The following is a 19,419-nucleotide window of genomic DNA, read 5'->3' as shown; positions in this document are numbered from 1 at the left end:
TTAGAGCCCAGATTCCCCCCAATCCGCTCCCCTGCCACTGCGGTTTGGGGGTGGGGTGCGGCATGGAGATGGAAACAGTTCCTCGCACGACCTGCTGAGACCCTCTCATCTTTAAAGCCACCCCACCCCACCTGCACCAGCACCTGCCCAGCGCGGGCACAGCCTGTGGCATGGAGAGCACGGAAGACAACGAGAGCAGGGCTGGGAGCTCACCCGTGTACATGAGCATTTAAAAAAATTGAATATTGCAGTGACACTGGTTAATAAAATGATATAGGTTTCAGGTGCACAATTCTACAACACAGCATCTGTATATTGTACTGTGTGGTCACCGCCCCGAGTCCAGTCTCCTTCCACCACCATTCAAAACCGGGGCCACCTGGCTGTTCCTACAAAGAACAGGAGACATCCACTGCTGTCGGTCCTTTTGACTAACTCAGCCCTTGAGCATCTCCGCGATGCAGAGGTGCCTGCCTTACTGCTGCTGGAGGAGCCGGGAGGAAGAGCCAGGGCGTGGTGGGAGCTCACCAAGTCATACTCCTCGGGGTCTGCTGCCATGCCCCGCATGCCGTAGCGGTGGGCGTCCTTGGACAAGCGGTTGGCAAATTCCTCAGCGGTCCCCGTCTGGGAGCCGTAGAACACGATGATGTTCCTGCCCTGGAGAAGGCCAAACGCGTGGGGTCAGTGCAGGGCCAAGAGGCCCAGGCGTCACTAGAGACTCCAGATGACCACAGGGGCGGGCCAGGCAGGTGGGACACCTCAAAGGTACCCTCCTCCTGCTTCAAGTCCCTTCTAAGTCGCTCTGGGGCTAGGACCTCACTGCCACAGCCCCCCTGGTGGAGGGGGGCAGAGGCAACTCCAGCCATCAAGGTGAGCTTACATAGCCACTCAAGATCACACTTTGGACAGATTTTTAAATGACATGCAAAAAACACAACAGAATGTTCAGTTAAAAACTGGTGACTGTGTGTGTATGTATGTTTTGTTTATATACATTCATATGTACACAAAAGAAAGACTGGCAAGAAATACACCAAGAGCATCTGGGGAGCCATGGGTGGGTTTTTCTGGGTGATTATGAACGTAATACACACTGATGCAAATGCAGGCAGTAGGGAAGGACCATATGGACAGGCTCACACATTCTCCTCCATCCACCCTCCCACTGTGCCTTCCACAGCAGTGGCTGAAAGAGTCCCAACCCTATTTCCCAGATGCCCCAGCAGCCAGCACTGCAGCAAATGAGGTCTAGCCGACTGGATGTGCTTTTCGGGATCTGGAAGGTGGAAGTGAGGCACAGGCCACCTTCTGGTCCTTTAATGAGGATGTGAGGTTTCTCTCAGTGGAATCCAGGGCTCCCAATCTCTAGAGGTGTCTCTGGTTTTTGCACCCAGCCCCATCAGATACAGGCACAAAAGACAAAATAAGACATATAGATTACAATTGGTTTAACGTGTTCTCATACTACATTTCCTGAGTTTTCTATAGGTCATTTGAAAAAGTATTTTAGGGCCTGGCTGGTATAGCTCAGTGGATTGAGCGCAGGCCTGTGAACCAGAAGATCATGGTTCGATTCCCAGTCAGGGCACATGCCTGGGTTGCAGGCCAGTTCCCAGCAGGGGATGCACAAGAGGCAACCATACATTGATATTTCTCTCCCTCTGCCCTTGCCTTCCCCTCTAAAGAGAAATAAATTTTTTTTAAAAGTATTTTAAAATAATCACTACAAAAACTACTGAATAAAGGAGAAAATTCCCTTCAAGTTAAGGGAACCAGAGAGGATATAAAATAGTAGCTAGGTATTTATGGGAGAATCAAAATATACTAAGTACCCAGGAACAAGCCTTGTAAGAAACACACAAGAGGCTCTGGAGCCGTAACGGCCCAACCGGATGGGGAGGTGCTCTGATGCTGGAGAGCTCGGCACACGGGATGCCAGTTCTCCCTACGTTAATACAGAAATGTAATATGATCCCAATAAAACCTTTAACAGCTCTTTTTTAAAGTAAATTGACTAAAAGTCCCAAGGAAAAATAATTATGACTCCATCCACAGGAGCACTGTTTGGCCATAAAAAGGAATGAAGTGCAGACCCATGCCACACACGGGTGAGCCTTGAGGACGTTCTGCCAGATGGAAGATGCCAACACAAAAGGCTGCAGAGTGTGTGATGCCCTTTACATGAAGTGGCTGGGCCAGGCGGACGCACAGAGAGACAGAGCAGGTGATCGGTTGTTGAGCCTGAGGGGGGGACTGGGCAGTGGGGAGTGACTCTTAATGGGATGGGGTTTCTTTTGGGGATGATGAAAATGTTCCAAAATGAACTGTGGTGGTGGTCTGCATGACTCTGTGAACATACTAAAAAACACTAAAAGTGTATACTTTAAATGAGCGAACTGTATGGAATGTGAATTATGTCTCAATGAAACTGTTATCATAAATAAATAAATGCATCTGAAATAAGAGCCAGGAAACTGAAAACGGGAGTGCTGAGAAGGGGTGGGGCGTGCCTGGCACTACCAGACACTAAAACAAGGTGAAAACCTTCAATCATTAAAACAGTATGATGTTGCACATACCCAGACAGCTGGATCGAAGTATTAGAATAGGAAAATATGGGAAGAGACCCCCAAACTCACGGGGATTATGTATATGATACAACCAGTGGAGAAAAGATAGACTCTGTTCCACGGAATTTTGACCGTATAAAAAGCAGTGCTGGACCCATCCCTCAGACCCATCCCTCACAACTAGTGCCAGGATGGAGCCCGACTGACTGAATTCGACACATGAAAACTGACACCAGGAAAGTCCTAGAGGAAAACACGATGGAGCCCTCTATCCCTTTACCGTGGGGCAGGCCTTTCACACGGTAACTCGAAGTCTGTAAGTCACAGAGAGGACAATGAAGTGGACTGTGTAACATTTACATGGCAAAAAAACCCCAAACACACACACACGATAAACCAAGTCAAAGCAAACTGTTAACTAGGAAAATACTTTTAACTCATATCATGGACAGGGTAAACCTCCCTAAAAATTTTAAGTAGTTCCTCAAGAAGGATTAATCCTGACAGAAAATTGGGCAAAATATTTGAACAGAGAATCTATTTAAAAAAAAAAAGAAAAAACAAATGTCATTGTAATATATGAAAATCTGCTTAATCTCATTCATAAGAAAAATGCAAATTAGAACTACACGAAGATAGCATTTTCTTTAAACCTAGAAAACTGGCAAAACCCCAAATTGTGCTAACAAACTTGCAAAGCTGTGGGCACGGGCAGGCTTCCTCACACACTGCCAATCAGAGTGCGCTGGTGTGACTTCTATGGGGGCGGGAGGGGCTTGGCAGCTTCTAACACAATTACAAATGTATATACCTTTTGATTCAATGATTTTACTTCAGGGATTTTATTTGTACTGTGGTACCTCGGTACTCGGCTTTAATTTGTTCCAGAACTTGTGACGAGTGCCCAAACCACTCAGTACCTAATGATGAAGCATTTTCTCTTGTGGGGCAGTGTCACGCACGGCTCATGCAACTTCTAGCAAGCGCGATGAGTCCTGAGCAAGCGCCGAGTGCTGAAACGTTTTTTCTCTCATCAAAATGCAATGAATACAGGGTTTGATGAGTTCTGAAGCCACTGAGAATCCAGGTATGACTGTATTTGCAAACATGTGAATTGATCTATATAGTCACCGCAGCATCTTAAGACTAGAAATATTCCAAGTGCCCATCAACAGAGTGGTGTTTAAAGATACAGAATACTTCACGGCCCCATACTGGAATCATCACGCTGCTATAATAAAGAATGAGGAAGGTGTCTTTGAATTGCTACGGAAGGACCTCCAAGATACATCATTAAGTCAGCATGGTCTACAACAGTGTGTACAAGGTGTGTCCAGAAGGTGTCCAGCCACGGACTATGAAAAATAGAGACATTTACTGAAGAAGATACAAGATACAGGAAACATTGTACATAGGACCATGACACCTCAGTCCCCTTCAAAGTAGGCACCTTGGGCCCTCACACAGTTCTTCCAATTGCCATCAGCTGCCCTGTGGTATTTTCCTGAATCTCACTGATGGTCTCAAATCTCTTCCCTTTCAAAGGTGATTTTAGTTTTGGGAAAAGCCAGAAGTCCCAGGGCACCAAATCTGGGCTGTAGGGGGACTGAGTCATCTGGGTGATTTGATGTTTCACCAAAAAACTCTGCACAAGACGTGGTGCATGAGTAAGTGTGGTCGTGTTGAAGCTGCTAATCACCAGCTGCTCAGAGTTGCAGCCTTCTGAGTCATCCCAATAGTTTCCACAGAGGAAGTTCAAGCTTAACACAAAACTGGATGCAGATTCACTGCTATATTTGCTCAGTCATTTTGAATGTGATGGCCACACAGTACACATGTTCACTCAACAGCATCTACCGCCCCACTGACTACTACAGTGAAGTCATCATTGTTCACGCATGCGCATTCCAATCCACTCTCTTTGGCTGACAGGTTACATCAATGCTGTGCAAACTATTCTTGTTATATTAACAGTGGCTGGACTTTTCCTGGAAAGATGTTGTATACTATGTCATTTTTGTTTTAAGAAAGTATAAAATAAGAACCTCTGTGTTTTTGTATGTGCACAAAGGAGCTCCAGAAGGATCCATAAAATACTAAGAACAGTGGTGACGAGCGGCAGGAACCAGAGAGCCTTCCCATGAAACAGCTGTGGATTTGAACCATGTGAATGTGGCACTTTCCACACATTAAAAATCTAAATGAAAACAGGTGGAACTGCAGCCGTGCCGTGACCACAGCTGTGTGAGGTTCACATCTGCTCACGGACTCAGCCTGGATGGGAGGGTGGCTGCAGGACGGCAGCCGGAGCTACAGGGACGGTTTATTCTTACAGTTTGTTTGTTCAAGAAGTAACTATTCAAAAAACCCAGTAAGCTGTCCCAGCAACAGCAGAGCAGCTTTGGGGCTTTGGTAGGACGAGAATGCACACATACGAGAGCTGACCCTGGGTGCCTACCCGCTCTTTCCTGTCCAGTGCTGCTGGCCCCCTGCTGGACTCCCCTAAGAGTCCCCCAGAGCCAAGACTTGCTGGCCACGGCCCAAACTCAGAAGGCAAACTCACCGTCTTCTTCATCTTTTCCACGAAGCTGCTGTCTTTGACAGAGGAGGGGGTCCTGAAAGACACAAGTGTCAGATGGCGTGGGATGCTTGTGGCAGCATCTCCAGTGAGCATGCCAGCAGCTGCCTCTGGTTCAGTGCCGGCTGCCAGGCCTCCTCCCCGCTCCCTCAGGGTAAACACCAAACCTCTTGAGACACCAACACTTGGCAGAGCCGGGACCCCCACCCCCAGACAGATGAGCACAAAGAACAGCCAAAGACCTCACGTCCTCACCCCGCAGCATCCACAGGCTACAGTCCCCACAGCCTTTCCTCACCTCCGATCCCTGCCTCACACAGCACCCAGGGGTCTCCTAAACATGGGCATGGCCGTGCCACCGCCTGCTGCACTCTCAAACCCTGAGTGGCTCCCGAGACCCACAGGAAAGGGGTAAACAAGTCCCTTCAGAATCTGTCCTAGCCAAGCCTGGCTCCCGCCACACACCACCCTCTCCACCCCTCAGAACCCTGTGGAGCCATCACTTCCCCTCAGAGCACCCTCGTCCCACTTCTTCGCCCAAGACTCCTGCTCCACCTCACGGCCCTGACAGTTTCAATTCCCCCCGGGATTCCTAAGCAACCCCACGCCTTTGTCAGCGGCTGGCTGACCAACTGCCCCTCCCCTGCACTGGGGCCACATTTCATCATCGCCTTTGCTGTCATCCCGGCTCTCTCTGGAGCCCTGAACTGGGCACCATCCCCTCAGACAGCAGCGTCACTGCTGGGGCCGGCACAGCCTCGGGTCCTCTGTCCACCCCCTACCTCCCTGCGGGGTGCCTCCGGCCCTCCCAGTCCATTTCCTGTCCTTTTCTTTTAAAGATTTTATTTATTTATTTATTTTAGAAAGGGGGAAGAGAGGGGGGCAGAGAGGGAGAGAAACATCAACGTGTGGTTGCCTCTCATGAGCCCCCTACTGGGGACCTGACCTGGCCCACAACCCAGGCCTGTGCCCTGACTGGAATTCTTTGGTCCCCACACAGGCTGGTGCTCAGTCCAATTTCCTGTCCTTCTCCTTCTCTCTTTCCTTGCCCCAGGCCTGCAGGGCCATCTAAAGAAGCCAAGTGAGCCTTTCCAGGGACTTTGGGGCCTAATGCAGCAAGGTAGGGAAAACAGAAGATATTTGCAAAATATGTACATCTGACAAAAGCCTTGCTTGGGCTGAGAATATAAGAAATCATAATCCAACAGAAAATTTGCCAAAAGACTTGAACAGGCGCTTTCTTAAAAAGAGTACCTTAGTGGTCAAAAAACCCTATGGAAAGGCGCTCGACATTCGTGCCCAGGTGAAGTCGTGGAGCAGCTAGAATTCCCACACACGGTTGGGGTGGGGGGCGGCCAATATGGCACTACTACTTTGGAAGGCTGTCTGACAGTATCTTCTGCAACCCAGGAATTCACCCTTCGGTACAGACCTAGTGGAGTGCATTTGTACCCATGCACCAAGAGACACAACACAGGGAATGCTCTTGGCACGCGAGCCCCCCGCAGGGAACAGCCCTATTGCCGAGCAGCGGGACGAACAAGCTGACGGCAGTGCTCTCCCACACTGGACACTTTCCGCTGCAGCAGGAAAAAGGTGACCCCCCCCCTACCCCGCACACGCCGACCTCACACACCGGATGTTGAGGGATGAAGCCAGAGAGAAGAGTGCACGTGTGTGACTTTATTATCTAAAGTCCCCAAACCATCAAAACTAAGGTGCGGGGAGAGTGGGCAGGGGTGGCAGGGAGACTCCTGGGGGCTGGGATGATCTGCTCTTCCATCTAGGTGGTGAGTACCACCTGTTCACATGGCGAGAATGACCGATCTGCATGTACCTTTCTGCAGTGTTACATTTCAATACAAAGCTTATATTTACTCTTGCGCAGGTGTGGAGGCGACAAGGTGGAGAAGGCCGGGCAGGGGCTCTGGAGTCCGGTAGACGTGGGTGCCATGCCTAGCCTGCCAATTCGCACCTGAGTGAACTTGAACCAGGATTTCATTGCTCCTCGACTAGAAAATGGGGATAACCAATCCCAATTCAGAGGTTTTTGCAAAGATCGAATGTAGAAGAGGATATAACAGACCCCGGAGAACATGCAGCATGAGGCAGGCTCCATCACATGGGGCTGTCCCTGGGAAGGGAGTTCCGGCCACTCACCTGGCAGCCCCACTGCCAGACCACAGCCAACAGCAGGGAGTCTGGGCGGCCAGAGGGCACCACTAAGTCCTCGCACAAAAGCTTGTGGTGCAGAGTGAGAGCGGGTGTGTGCAGGCAGGTGCTGAGTATTCCCACAGTTTTTCAAAAGTTAGCTGATGGCTGGCCTCCACACTCACACCATTTATGAGGAGGGAAGCCCCTGTAGAACCCCAGAATTATCTTCTGGAGGATGGGCCCCTTGTAGTACAGGCTTCCCCTGCTAGATCAATGTCGTAGGAACCCATCTGCATCAGTGTACCAATTGGCGTTGTTGTGACAGGCTGTGTTCAGCTTCAGTGAATTCTTTTAAAGACTCTTTCAAAGTGTTTGCTTATTTCATGAGGGGTGATTTACAAGCGCACCTGCCCTCACAGCCTGTTTAGCAGCTTCTGAACAAAGACAGCATGACCTCTGTGCCCCACCCTCCTGACTCACTCAATCTCACCCTGAGCAGTGTTATTTTGATACCCTGGATGAAAAAAAGTCCTCACAGGGAAACGTTTTGCTTCAGAAGAGGTGAAACAAAAACCCTAAAGCACTAAAAGGCACCAACGCCGACAAGTTCAAAAACTGTTTTGAGCAGTGGAAAAAATCTCAATAGGTGTATTGCATAAAATAGAGAATACTTTGGGACTTCCAGCCAAGATGGAGGCATAGGTGGAAACACTGTACCTACTCACACAACCAAGTTTAAGGACAACAAAGATTTAGAAACAAAAACACAATCAAAACAGACAGAAAATTAAACTGTATCGAAGTCCAACAACGTACCATTCATCCGGACCAGTAAGAGGGGTGAAGTCAGCGGCGGGTGGAGGGGTCCCGGCAGGAAAAGGTGCCAGATGGACCCAGGTGCCCAGGTAGCGGTTGGCAAATCCCAGGTGTGGGGTGGCAACGGGCAGACCCAGTGAGGGTGCAAGGCGGCTGGCTAGCCGAGGTCACACATTCATGAGAAGATAAACCAGGCAAAGGAATCAGCAGAGACAGACCGCGCAGACCAGGGCTCCAGCGCTGGGAATTAAAGCCTAAAAGCACCGATAGGAGAAACTTTTGGGGGTTAAAGTGCTGGGAGTGGTTCCCAGCCTCACAGGAGAGTTTGTTAGAGAGACCCACAGGGTCCTAGAACGTACACAAGCCCACCCACCTGGGAACCAGCACCAGAAGGGCCCAATTTGCTTGCAGGAAGCAGCAGAGGGGACAGAAATCTGAGAGAGAGCCCAACAAATGCCATTGCTCCCTCTCTGACCCCGCCCCCACATACAGCATCGCAACCCAGTAACTTGGGTTGCCCCGCCCTGGTGAACACCTAAGGCTCCGCCCCTCATACAGAACAGGTGTGAACAGACCAAAACATTATGGCTCAAACAGAAGAACTCAAAGCCCCAGAGGCAATTCTAAGTGACCAAGAGATAGTCAACCTATTAGATGCACAGTTCAAAACTCTGATGATCAGGATGCTCACAGAACTGGTTGATTTTAGTCACAAATTAGATGAAAAAATGAAGGTTAAACTAAGTGAAATGAAGCAAAATGCATAGGGAACCGATAGTGATGGAAACAAAACTGGGACTAAAATAAAAAGAAATGACCAAACAGAAAAGAATGAAGAAACAAGAATTCAAAAAATGAGGAGGCTTAGGAACCTCCAGGACATCTTTAAACATTCCAACATCTGAATTATAGGGGTGCCAGAAGGAGAAGAAGAAGAGCAAGGAATAGAAAACTTATATGAACAAATAATGAAGGAGAACTTATCCCAATCTAGCAAAGGAAATAGACTTCCAGGAAATCCAGGAAGCTCAGAGAGTCCCAAAGAAGTTGGACCCAAGAAGGAACACACCAAGGCAATCATCATTACATTAGCCAAGATGAAAATGAAGGAGAGAATCCTAGAAGCAGCAAGAGATAAGATGACAGTCAACTACAAAGGAGTTCCCATCAGACTGTCAGTGGATTTCTCAAAAGAGACCTTACAGGCAAGAAGGGGCTGGAAAGAAGTATTCCAAGTCATGAAATCCAGAGACCTACATCCAAGACTGCTCTATCCAGCAAAGCTTTCATTTAGAATGGAAGGACAGATAAAGTGCTTCTCAGATAAGGTCAAGTTCAAGGAGTTGATCATCACCAAGCCCTTATTATATGAAATGTTAAAGGGACTTATCTAAGAAAAAGAAGATAAATGTGAACAGTGAAAGGACAGCAAACTCACAGTTATTAACAACCACACCTAAAACAAAAGCAAACTAAGAGGACAGCTGGATCAGGAGTGGAACCATAGAAATGAAGACCACATGGAGGGTTAGCAACAGGGGAGTGGGAGGAGGAGAAGGGGGGAGAAGGTACAGGAAATAGCATAGACAGTAGGTAGAAAATTGATAGGAGGGAGGGCAAGAATAGTGGGGGAAATATAGAATCTAAAGAACTTGTGACACATGGATATGAACGAAAGGGAGGGAATGGGGGAGAGGGTGTGCAGGGTGGAGGGGAATGAAGGGGGGAATAGGACAACTGTAATGGCATAATCAATAAAATATATTTAAAAAATAGAGAATACTTTGAAGGTGACTGAAGTTTAAACATCGAAGAACACACAATATTTTATAAATAAATTCCAGGGATGTTTTGGTCTCCCCTTGTATTTATTTAGCAAACCCTTTTAGCAGAGTGGCTAAGATTACCCCAATCTGCGATTCAGACAAGCCCAGCCGAGCAGCTGCGCTCTTCCCTGGTACCGGGTGGGTGGGACGAGAGCGGGGCAGAAAGGGACTCGGTGGGGCATGACGGGGCCCAAAGGGGCTGTGCCTGGGGTGAGCTGGGCTGACCTGGGATCAGGAGAGAGCCGGACTGGCCTAGGGGAGGGTGCTGAGCCTCCCCTTTTCCTCTTCCCGACTGGGGCTCTCCGGAGGCCGTCTAGAGCTCAGTGGCTCCCTTCTGCCTTTAGCCTGCTGGCCAGGGGTCTACCTGCTGGTCAGAAGGGCTGGCCGGGGGTGAGTGTGCAACCAGACACTGTGGCCATGGGGTGATATGTTGGAGATGTGGGGTCTCGGAGGAGGTGACCCAAGATCACACCCAGAAAGCCCACAACACAAAGCAGCCCGCCCCCAACTGCAATACAGGGGGAATGAACACCCATTTCATACACAGGTGACAGAGGCTCAATGGCAGCACTTGTGCCGCCCTCTGGTCAGCCAATGGCTGGGCAAGGACCAATCCCAGCCTGACTCCAAGCCTTTCCTGCCACCCTCCAGTGCAGAGAGGTGCCCGAAGAGTGCAGTGTCAGCAGGTACACGCATGTCACAGGAGCACAGAGGTGATGTTTTTCAGGACAGGGGCCTGGGGTCCGTGGAAAAACTTATAAGTGAAGGTTTCTTTTAAGAATGCCTCTGCAAAGCTGTTTGGACATGTAAGTTTGTAAACATCATGACAGAAGTTTCATGTTTAAGCCCCCACTGGTTTTTCACTGGGTTAGTGGGTCCAGGACTATCAGGACCTACTAACCTATTTAGTATAAAACAGCAGGCTGCCTCCAGAGCCTCAGTGTTAAATAACATGACATATGGGTCCTGGGGGGCAGGGCCCGGGACCTGCCTGGGACGCTCTGGCCTGTCCCCTCTGTCCCGGGGGCCTTGTCAGAGAGCAGCCCCTCAAGGGGCCGGGAGAGAGTAGCTGGGGGCCAGATGCCTGGGCTTCCCTACCTGCCGATGGCCTATCCTCACAGAAACTCTGAAGGGCCCTCCCTCCCCACTACCCCAGCAACCCCAGGGCAGGCCCACCCCAACGTGAGCAGGGCCAGGGAAAGAGCAGGAATGGAGGCCCGAGGGCTGACCCCTTTCTCTTCCTACTCCCAGCTCCAGCCCGAATGCAAAGGGGTCTTGTGTCTGGACATCTTCCCTACATGTCCAGCTTCTGTCCATGTCCAGCCACCAGCAGCCACATCTTCACTCCCCTTTAGTTTACATGCAGCCTAAGCTGGAGCGCTACCCATCCATCTCCGACCCAGCAGGCTCACTGAGACGCAGGCCAACGAGAAAGTGAGGGTGCGCAGTGACGTGCGTCTGCCACCGAGCTCCTTCCGAATCCCCAGTCGTGAGAATGCACTACCTGTTAAACAGGAATCGAACGTAGATCCAAACTGACGGCTAAGAAAACCGTCAGCAAACTAGACAAAGGTCTGATTAAACATTAGGAGGAAAAAAAGCATATAAAAGACTAAATGCAATTTTTGTTTATGTGAAATGCATACAACAGGCGAATCCATGTAGACAGAGCAGTGCCTGGGAACAGGAATGACTTAATAGGAACAGTGTTTCTCTTTGAGGTAATACAAATATTTTAAAATTTAATTTATTGATTTTTAGAGGGAGAGGAAGGGAAAAAAAGAGAGAAACATGAAATTGTTGGCCCACCCATTTATGTATCCATTGGTTGATCCTTGTGTGTGCCCTGACCAGGGACTGAACCCACAAAATCGGCCCATCAGGAAGGACAACGCTCTAACCAGCTGAGCTATCTGGCCACAGCTGAAATGCTCTGAATAGACAGTGAGGATGGTTGTACAATCTGTGAGTACAGTAAAAGCTGTGAGACTGTACACTTTAGAATGGTTAATATGGTTAAGTTTAAGGGGTGTGAATTTTAATTTTACCTACAAAGTAAATGCATTTAGTCAACACCCAGAGAGGGTGGGGCATGAGGTCTGGAACGCTCGCTCATGCGGACCTCTTCTTCCTCAAGTTCTCAGTCACTGCCGGCCAGTGTGCGGGAACACAGCGTGACAGTGCAGAGCCGGGAGAAACGCCAAGATAATAAACACACCTTCCCCCCATGCCCCTCTCCCAGGGTACTGTGTGTGATGGATGGGAGGAAAGCAAGAATCTGTGTCCTTAAAACATGGAGTGCACACTATTAATTCATCACAGAAAATCACCAGCATCTTGACAGATAGCAAAGGTTTAGGATAACAGGTGAGATAATTTCTACAGTTTTCTAATTTTTTTGTTTTTCACACTATTTTTACAACTAAAAATATCTTATGGTTTAAAAAAAGTAGGGGAACTCAAATGTCAAAAAATAGGGGCAAGGCAGCAACGGGCCATGCCCTGCACTGACCGCGCCGCCTTCTGCCAGCTTCTCGGGACCTGAGCCCTGAGTCCTCCGCCCAGCAGCAGGCTGGTGGGGGCCCTGCCCACCTGGGAGGGCCTGACACCAGCTGAAAAGCCACCTCCTACTTCTTCTGAAGGGACAGAGGCTTACACAGGAGCTACATCTAGAAGAAGGTGGGTGTGCAGACTTGTGAAGAAAGGGACAAGCACCCACAGGGCCCACTGAATGCTGGGGGGCTGCTCCTCCATCTACAGGGCTTGCATGGCAGCCTGGGGCGGGTGGGTGGGCACCGTGCCAGCGCCCAGGGCAGCCAGCACAGCAGGGGTGAGACTGAACAAGGCAGCCTCTGTCTTCCAAGGGCCAACCAGTGGGGAGAATCATGGCGGGATGGGAGGGGCCGCACATCAGGAGCAGAGACTCAGTTCAAATCCTGGTTCTGACACCAAAGGAGCCAATGAAAAGTCATGGCCTCTCAAGGCCTGAGAGTCCTCTCATTGAGAACACTGCATTGTGGCCTCCGTGACCCCCCAGTGCCCTACACAGCCCCTGGGACTTGGTTACCTCTCAGGGATAAAGAGGGGATTCTCCAGAAGAATGAGGCTGTTTGGGTCATACTGTGCTTTCCACAGCCCAGGGGTGGCCTGTGCTAAGACCAAATGGGTGGATCAGATGGCCCAGGCCACGGGGGCTGCAGAGGGAGCAGGCACCATGACTGGAAAAACCAGGGAAGACCTCATGGAAGGGCTGAGCTCTAGTTTCAGAGACAAGCAGCTCCCAGGAGAGAAAGCCATGGGAACTGGCTGCAGATGAGCTCCTAGATGAGGCCTGTGTGGCTGGTGGGGAGCTCAGCTCCGGAACTGATGATGGGAGTTTGCAGGGAGGAGGGCCTCCCTGTGGCCTCCTGCAGCAGCTGCACAGGGAGGAAGTCCCAGGCTGGTGGCTGCAGGGGTGGAGAGGGGAGCCCTCTAGGCAAGTCTGGCTAGCAACATCAGAGGCAGGCAAGATGGCTAGCCCTGCCTGTCCCCAGGTGAAGGGTTCTCCCAAGAAGCATGAGCACCTCTGAAGGCCAGAGGGGAAAAGAAGAACGCTCCCACCCTCTCCCCTTAGCTACAGAGACAGCTTCCAGAGATTCCGGGCAGATGGAAGTCCATGAGAGTGAAAAAGAAACCCGAGGGGACTGGGGGAGACCTCGTGCTTTTAGTTAGTGGCCCAACACATGCAGTTTCCCGTCGTTCTTACTAGTTACACCTGGCATGCCGGGCGCAGCAGAACCTGTCTGCCCGCCACAAGGCCCCGTTGCTCAGCCCGCATTGTTCCACACCTGAGTGTGCTCCACGGGCCTCAACCCTCCTCACAGCTTCACACCGAAATTTGCACACGGAACCTGATCTTTCAGAGGCCGCGGAGTTGGTGACTTGGCCTTCCTGGCTTCCAGTCCACATCCTGTCCTTCAGAAGCAGAAAAACGCAGCCTGCACATCTGGGACCGAAGAAGCCAGCAGTGCCCCTGCCCAGCCAAGCCCCCCAGGTTTGCTCCCATCTTTGCTGGTCAACTCTACACAGCACCCTCTTCATGCCTTCAGGGCATCCCTGCCCGGGAAGAAGTTATGTCCTCATTCAAGTATAGGTGTCACGTGTCCCTCAGCCAGAGGGGCACTGACAGTCTGCTGTCAGGGACACTGTTTGGAACTGACCTTTTCGGGGTGGGTTCCTCCTGCGGAGATGAGTATGTGCACCCCATAGTTTCTCACTCCCAGCTCCAGGACTTAAGGAAGAAGGCAGGTTACCGCTCTCCCCCAGAAATGGGCAGATAGCCAGCAGCCAGGCAGTTGGGGTCTGTCCATTCTCCACACGGAGTTGGCTGGGCTTGGTAACTCTTAAAGTGCCCCTGGGTGCCCCGAAGTCCTCTTGGAACCCCGGCTGAGGCGCTCCGTGCATCCGTCCCCATAAGCCTGGGAACGCTGAGACATCTGGCAGCTCCAGCTGGGAGGAACCAGGACTCTGGGCTGAGACCTCCCGTGATCCCCTGCGTTTGGGCACGCACCCCTCCTCCTTCAGTATGGACCGAAGGAAGGAGAAAACCTTCCCAACCCCAACTCTGGTCTCCTTGGAAACTGTTTGTATCAGAGCTCTTTCTCCCCACATCCTCCCCCTTGCTCATTTGGAAAAAAATAAAATGAAAGGACGTCATGGGGGCTGAAGAAGGCTCTTCTAGACACTGGAAGGCAGGTTGCTATGGCAGGGCCGTCTCTCCACAAAGGAAGCTGCCCTGATCCTGCTACCAGGGCGCCTCAGGATCCTATTAAATTAGACCTGGTTCCCATCCTCCTCCCCACAAATACTGTGGGCCACAGAGCCTAAGACACTAGTGTCAGACTCTGTCACCTGGGCACAGTGACACCATCACATCCTACCCTCCCATCGCACGATGCGGGGACCACCTGGCAAGGTGGTCGCTGCATTTGCTGCTGAGATGTTTTGTCTTAAGGAGCGGTCCCCTTCACAGAACCCAAGTACAAACAGCCCAACGCAAGAGGCCGCAGCTGCCCCAGGCTCTGAGCCCAGGGACCACGCAGCCCCAGAATGAAGTACAAGAGGTTCCAATTAGGGCTCTCCACTCCTAAATTGGGAGCAGAAGTCTCTCTGGTTCAGGCTTCAGAAGTCAGCTGGAGCCCGCTGTGTGGGAAAGACAAGAGGGAGGGCGGACAAAAGCACTGAGTCACTTGGAGCGAGATGAACCCGGACACCCTGGTGTGATTCATTTATTTCCAGTCCCAGGCAGCACGCAGAAGGATTTCTGAGAACGGCAACTCAAATTTAATTTTCTGCCCAGCAGAACTGACTTCTGGACTTTCCCCTGCGCTTGGCAACACATAGGTACAGCTGCTTTTGAACAGCTCCCTTCCAGAGCCCAGTGCGTACTGGCTGGTCTCCCAGCCCGACCCGCACCCCCACCCCCCCGGGGTGGGGGGCAGATCCCCGTAGTGGAGAGCGGAGGAGAGCCAAGACAGGCACACAGTGGCTGCAGAGCTGTGCAGGGGGCTGGCTGGCACAGGGCACACGGCGACTTTGAGGCCCCAGCAAGCGGGCCCAGGATTTTCTACCACTGGCAATGCAGGCCCAGAGCCTTGGGGGCAGAAAGCTATTGGTTTGGAAAAGCAGCCATTCGTGAAAACAAAGTGGTTTGCTGGAGCTTAAATAAAAAACAGCAGCTCTCTCCACTGACGGAAGAGCAGTGAGGAAGCTGCCTCCTGGCCAGCGGGCCTTTGGCAGGTGAGAGGTCAGAGCAGGTGTGAGAGGCCACGGGTCAAAGCCATGAATGGGGAACGAACTGCTACATGCTGAGTGCCTACTGTATGCCAGCAAGTATTCAAGGAGCTTTATTTTATTTCATTGAATCCTTCCCAGTCTGTGAAGTGGGCAAGAGTTTCCATCCCCACCGGACAGCTGAGGAGAGGAGGCTCGGGGGTGAAGCGGTGACTCACTCCCGGCACAGAAGTCCAGCCCCTCAGGGTTTACGTCTGCTCCCACTGCGAGCAGCTGTGCCTCCCCATCCCAACCCGCCAGTCAAGGCACAGAAGTCCGGGGCATGCCCCTGGGACACATTCGAAAGCACGCATCCCAGCCCTTCCCAGGCATCCAAGGTCCTTGTCTGGGGTGCTCTGAGACTGGAGTGGGCTGCTGTTTTCCTCATGGATCCCCCCGCTCTCACTGCACCCCCCATATAGCCTCCCACATGTATCTACCTAGACAAAGACCGCAGAGCCCGCCAAAGCCCTGGCTGCCTGTCCTCCCAACACCACAGGGCATCCTTTGGCCTCTCTTCTGAGCTAGAAATACCACTGGGCAGTGACTTGGCCTGTGAGGTGTTAGGCAGGGCTGCTGCTATTGTGCAGGAGCGTGAAGAGCGAGACTGAGGTCCAAGGAACTGCTCATGGATATTCAGCCCACCAGTGACAGAGAGAAAATACCCTACTGGTGCCATATTCTCTGACACCAGTATGACTTCATTCTTGTCACAAAGCAGCTCTGCCATCACATGCAATCAAAGGGGGAAGGGAAAGAAAGCAGGGTAGCTGTCAGGCAACGATGGGGCCCGGGCCAGGAGTTAGCAGGAGTGCGTGCCTAGGTGTGGGAGGGGAACCCCTGAGGCACCTGCACCAAGTGCCCCAGCGATGCCCAGCAAGGCCAACAGGTCCACCGAGGCTCAGCTCTGCATCACCCTCCCAGACAGTCCACCGCTGAAGCTGCAGGCACGGGCCAGAATGGCAAAACCACCCCCTCTCCTCAGAGACCAGGAAAGAACGAAAGGCCGGTGAAGGCCCTGAGCAGTCCGCTGGTGGTGGAAAACCCTGGCCTGTGCTCCCAGGGGCGGCGTGACCATCCTGAGCCCATTTTCCCAGATGGTGGGATCCTTCAGGTACGGTCTGCTTCTCCCGCCGCTTTTCTCTTGGTAAAACCCATTTGTGTTTCTGTTTTCACATTTGGCAGAGCCAAGAAGCACTGTATAGAAAGAGACCCTACATTCGATGTGGAAAGAACTCCAGCTCACTTCCACCTGTTGGCACTCAAGAGATAAAGATGGAGAGAAATGACGCCAGCCGCCTTGATGCCTACCTTTCCTGAGTCCCTTTTGTCCCGAGTCCCTAAGTAAAAGTCACATAGGAAAATTAGCTCTTTTGTGGCTTTTCAGAGGCAACCCTCAGTGGGATGCCATAGCAAAATCCAGAGTTTCCAGTGGGAAACTCTGAAACAAACAACCTGGTTTCTTCAAAAAAGCTTCAAGGGTGGAGGAGAAGCCTGTGAACTAAGACTTCTCGTCATGTTAAGAAGTAGCCGGGCACAAGAAGCCAGGGCTATATTGTTCCATTTGCATGACATCTGAGAAGAGGCGAACCTACAGGCACCAGAATAGGACGGTTGGTTGCTGAGGTGGAGGGGACTGGGCACCCCTGCAAAGGTACCTGGGGGGGCATTTTGGGATGATGGAATACCTTGTATCGTGGCTGTCACGCTGGTTACACAACTGCACACATCTTAGGACTCAATGAACTGTACACTTAAACAAGTGAACTTCACTTAATTTTTCATAAGAGATTTTCATAAAAATTTCATTAAAAATTTTGTATGCATAAATTTCACTGCATGCAAATTACAACTTAATATATTTGACCCATTCCCCACCCTGCACTGCCCCGAGAGCCTTATAAGATTCATTAACCAGCCCTGGCTGGTGGAGCTCAGTGGATTGAGCGCGGGCCTGCAAACCACACGATCGCGGTTCGATTCCCAGTTCCAGGTTCCCAGCAGGCGACGCATGAGAGGCAACCATACATTGATATTTCTCTCTCTCTCTCTCCTTCCCTTCCCCTCTAAGATAAATAAATAAAATTTTTTTTAAAAAGGTTAAAAAAAAAGGTTCATTAACCAATTGTAATGCGCAGGTCTTGTTTGGATCTTAAATTTTTTAAAAACTGTTTAAAAAATGTATGTCAATCAGGGAACTATGGACGAATGGTGACTGAGCATCTCACAATGCTGGAGCTTATTGCTGACTTTAGGGCACAGCATTAAGTTATGTTTAAAAAAGGAGTCCTTGAATTTCATAAGACTGAAATATTTTCATGTTTCCATATCAGTTCATAGGAAATATTTCCAATTTCCTATGAAACCACAGACTTCTTTACTCATAATTCCTATGAATTATATGATTAATTATAAAATTACATGATTGATTCAAGAGAAATCAGGAGAAGTGGGGAGAAAAGAGGAAACAAAATTGGAGATAGGATAATTGTTTGTTTGTTTTTTTAATTTTATTTATTTATCTTTAGAGGGGAAAGGAAGGAGAGAAGGAGAGAAATATCAATGTATGGTTGCCTCTCATGAGTCCCCTGCTGAGAACTGGCCTGCAACCCAGGCAAGTGCCCTGACTGGGAATCAAACTGAGATACTGTGGTTCGCAGGCCCGTGCTCAATCCACTGAGCTACACCAGCCAGGGCAGGATAATTGTTTTTTATTAATGATTTATTGTTTACACTATTACAGTTATCCCCCAAACTTTTCCCGCTCTGTCTCCCTCCACCCAGCCTGCCCCTCACTTCCATAGGCAATCCCCACACTGTGGTCCATGTCCATGGGTCCTTCATACATGTTCTTTAACTAACCCCTTGACCTTCTTTCAGTTAGTCCCCAGTTCCCTCCTCCCTTCTGACCACTGTCAGTCCATTCCATGAATCCATGCCTCTGGTTCTATTTTGCTCATTAGTTTGTTTTATTCATTAGATTCCTCTTATAAGTGAGATCATATGTTTGTCTTCCACCAACTGGCTTATTGATCTGAGCATAGTAGTCTCCAGTTCCATCCATGCTGTCACAAAAGGCGAGAGTTCCTTCTTTCTTTCCACTGTGTGGCATTCCACTGTATAGATGTAACACAGTTTTTTAATCCCTTCATCTCCTGATGGGCACATGCTGTTTCCAAACATTGGCTATTGTAAATAGTGCTGCTATGAACATGGGGGTGCATTAAGTTATTTTGAATTGGTGTTGAAGAATTCTTAGGGTATATTCCCAGCAGTGGAATCGGTGTGTCAAAAGGCAGTTCCATTTTTAATTTTTTGAGGAAATTCCATACTGTTTTCTACAGTGGCTGCACCAGTCTACATTCCCATCAACAGTGCACAGGGTTCCCTCTTCTCCACAACCTCGCCAGCACTTGTTGTTTGTTGATTTATTAATGATAGTCATTCTGGCCGGTGCAAAGTGGTATATCATTGTGGTTTTAATTTGTATGTCTCTGAGGGCTAATGATGTTGAGCATTTTTTCATATGCCTGTGGGCCCTCTGTATATCCTCCTTGGAGAAGTGTTTATTGAGGCCCTTCGTCCATTTTTAAAATTGGATTATTTGTTTTCCTGGTGTTGAGTTGTATGACTTCTTTATGCACCTTGGAGATTAAACCCTTGT

At 50.1% G+C, this 19,419-nt stretch overlaps 1 protein-coding gene across 4 annotated transcripts in view; it reads right to left on the bottom strand.

The window, feature by feature from the left end:
- Positions 1 to 19,419, bottom strand: part of POR (cytochrome p450 oxidoreductase) — a 76,887-nt gene that overhangs the window by 8,304 nt on the left and 49,164 nt on the right. For 3 of the 4 annotated variants that reach the window (XM_037054789.1, XM_037054793.1, XM_037054790.1), the window contains exons 3-4: positions 5,134 to 5,185; positions 529 to 657 (exon numbers count right to left, since the gene is read on the bottom strand). In XM_037054789.1, the coding sequence (XP_036910684.1) occupies positions 529 to 657; positions 5,134 to 5,185 (181 nt within the window). Of the gene's footprint in view, positions 1 to 528; positions 658 to 5,133; positions 5,186 to 14,143; positions 14,206 to 19,419 lie in introns of those variants that run through there. The other variant, XM_037054791.1, reaches the window with a different exon arrangement.

Source organism: Sturnira hondurensis, unplaced genomic scaffold, assembly GCF_014824575.4.
Source record: "Sturnira hondurensis isolate 20B ecotype Veracruz unplaced genomic scaffold, ASM1482457v3 Scaffold0008380, whole genome shotgun sequence".
NCBI lineage: Eukaryota > Metazoa > Chordata > Mammalia > Chiroptera > Phyllostomidae > Sturnira > Sturnira hondurensis.
This window is presented reverse-complemented; position numbering and strand designations above follow the sequence as displayed.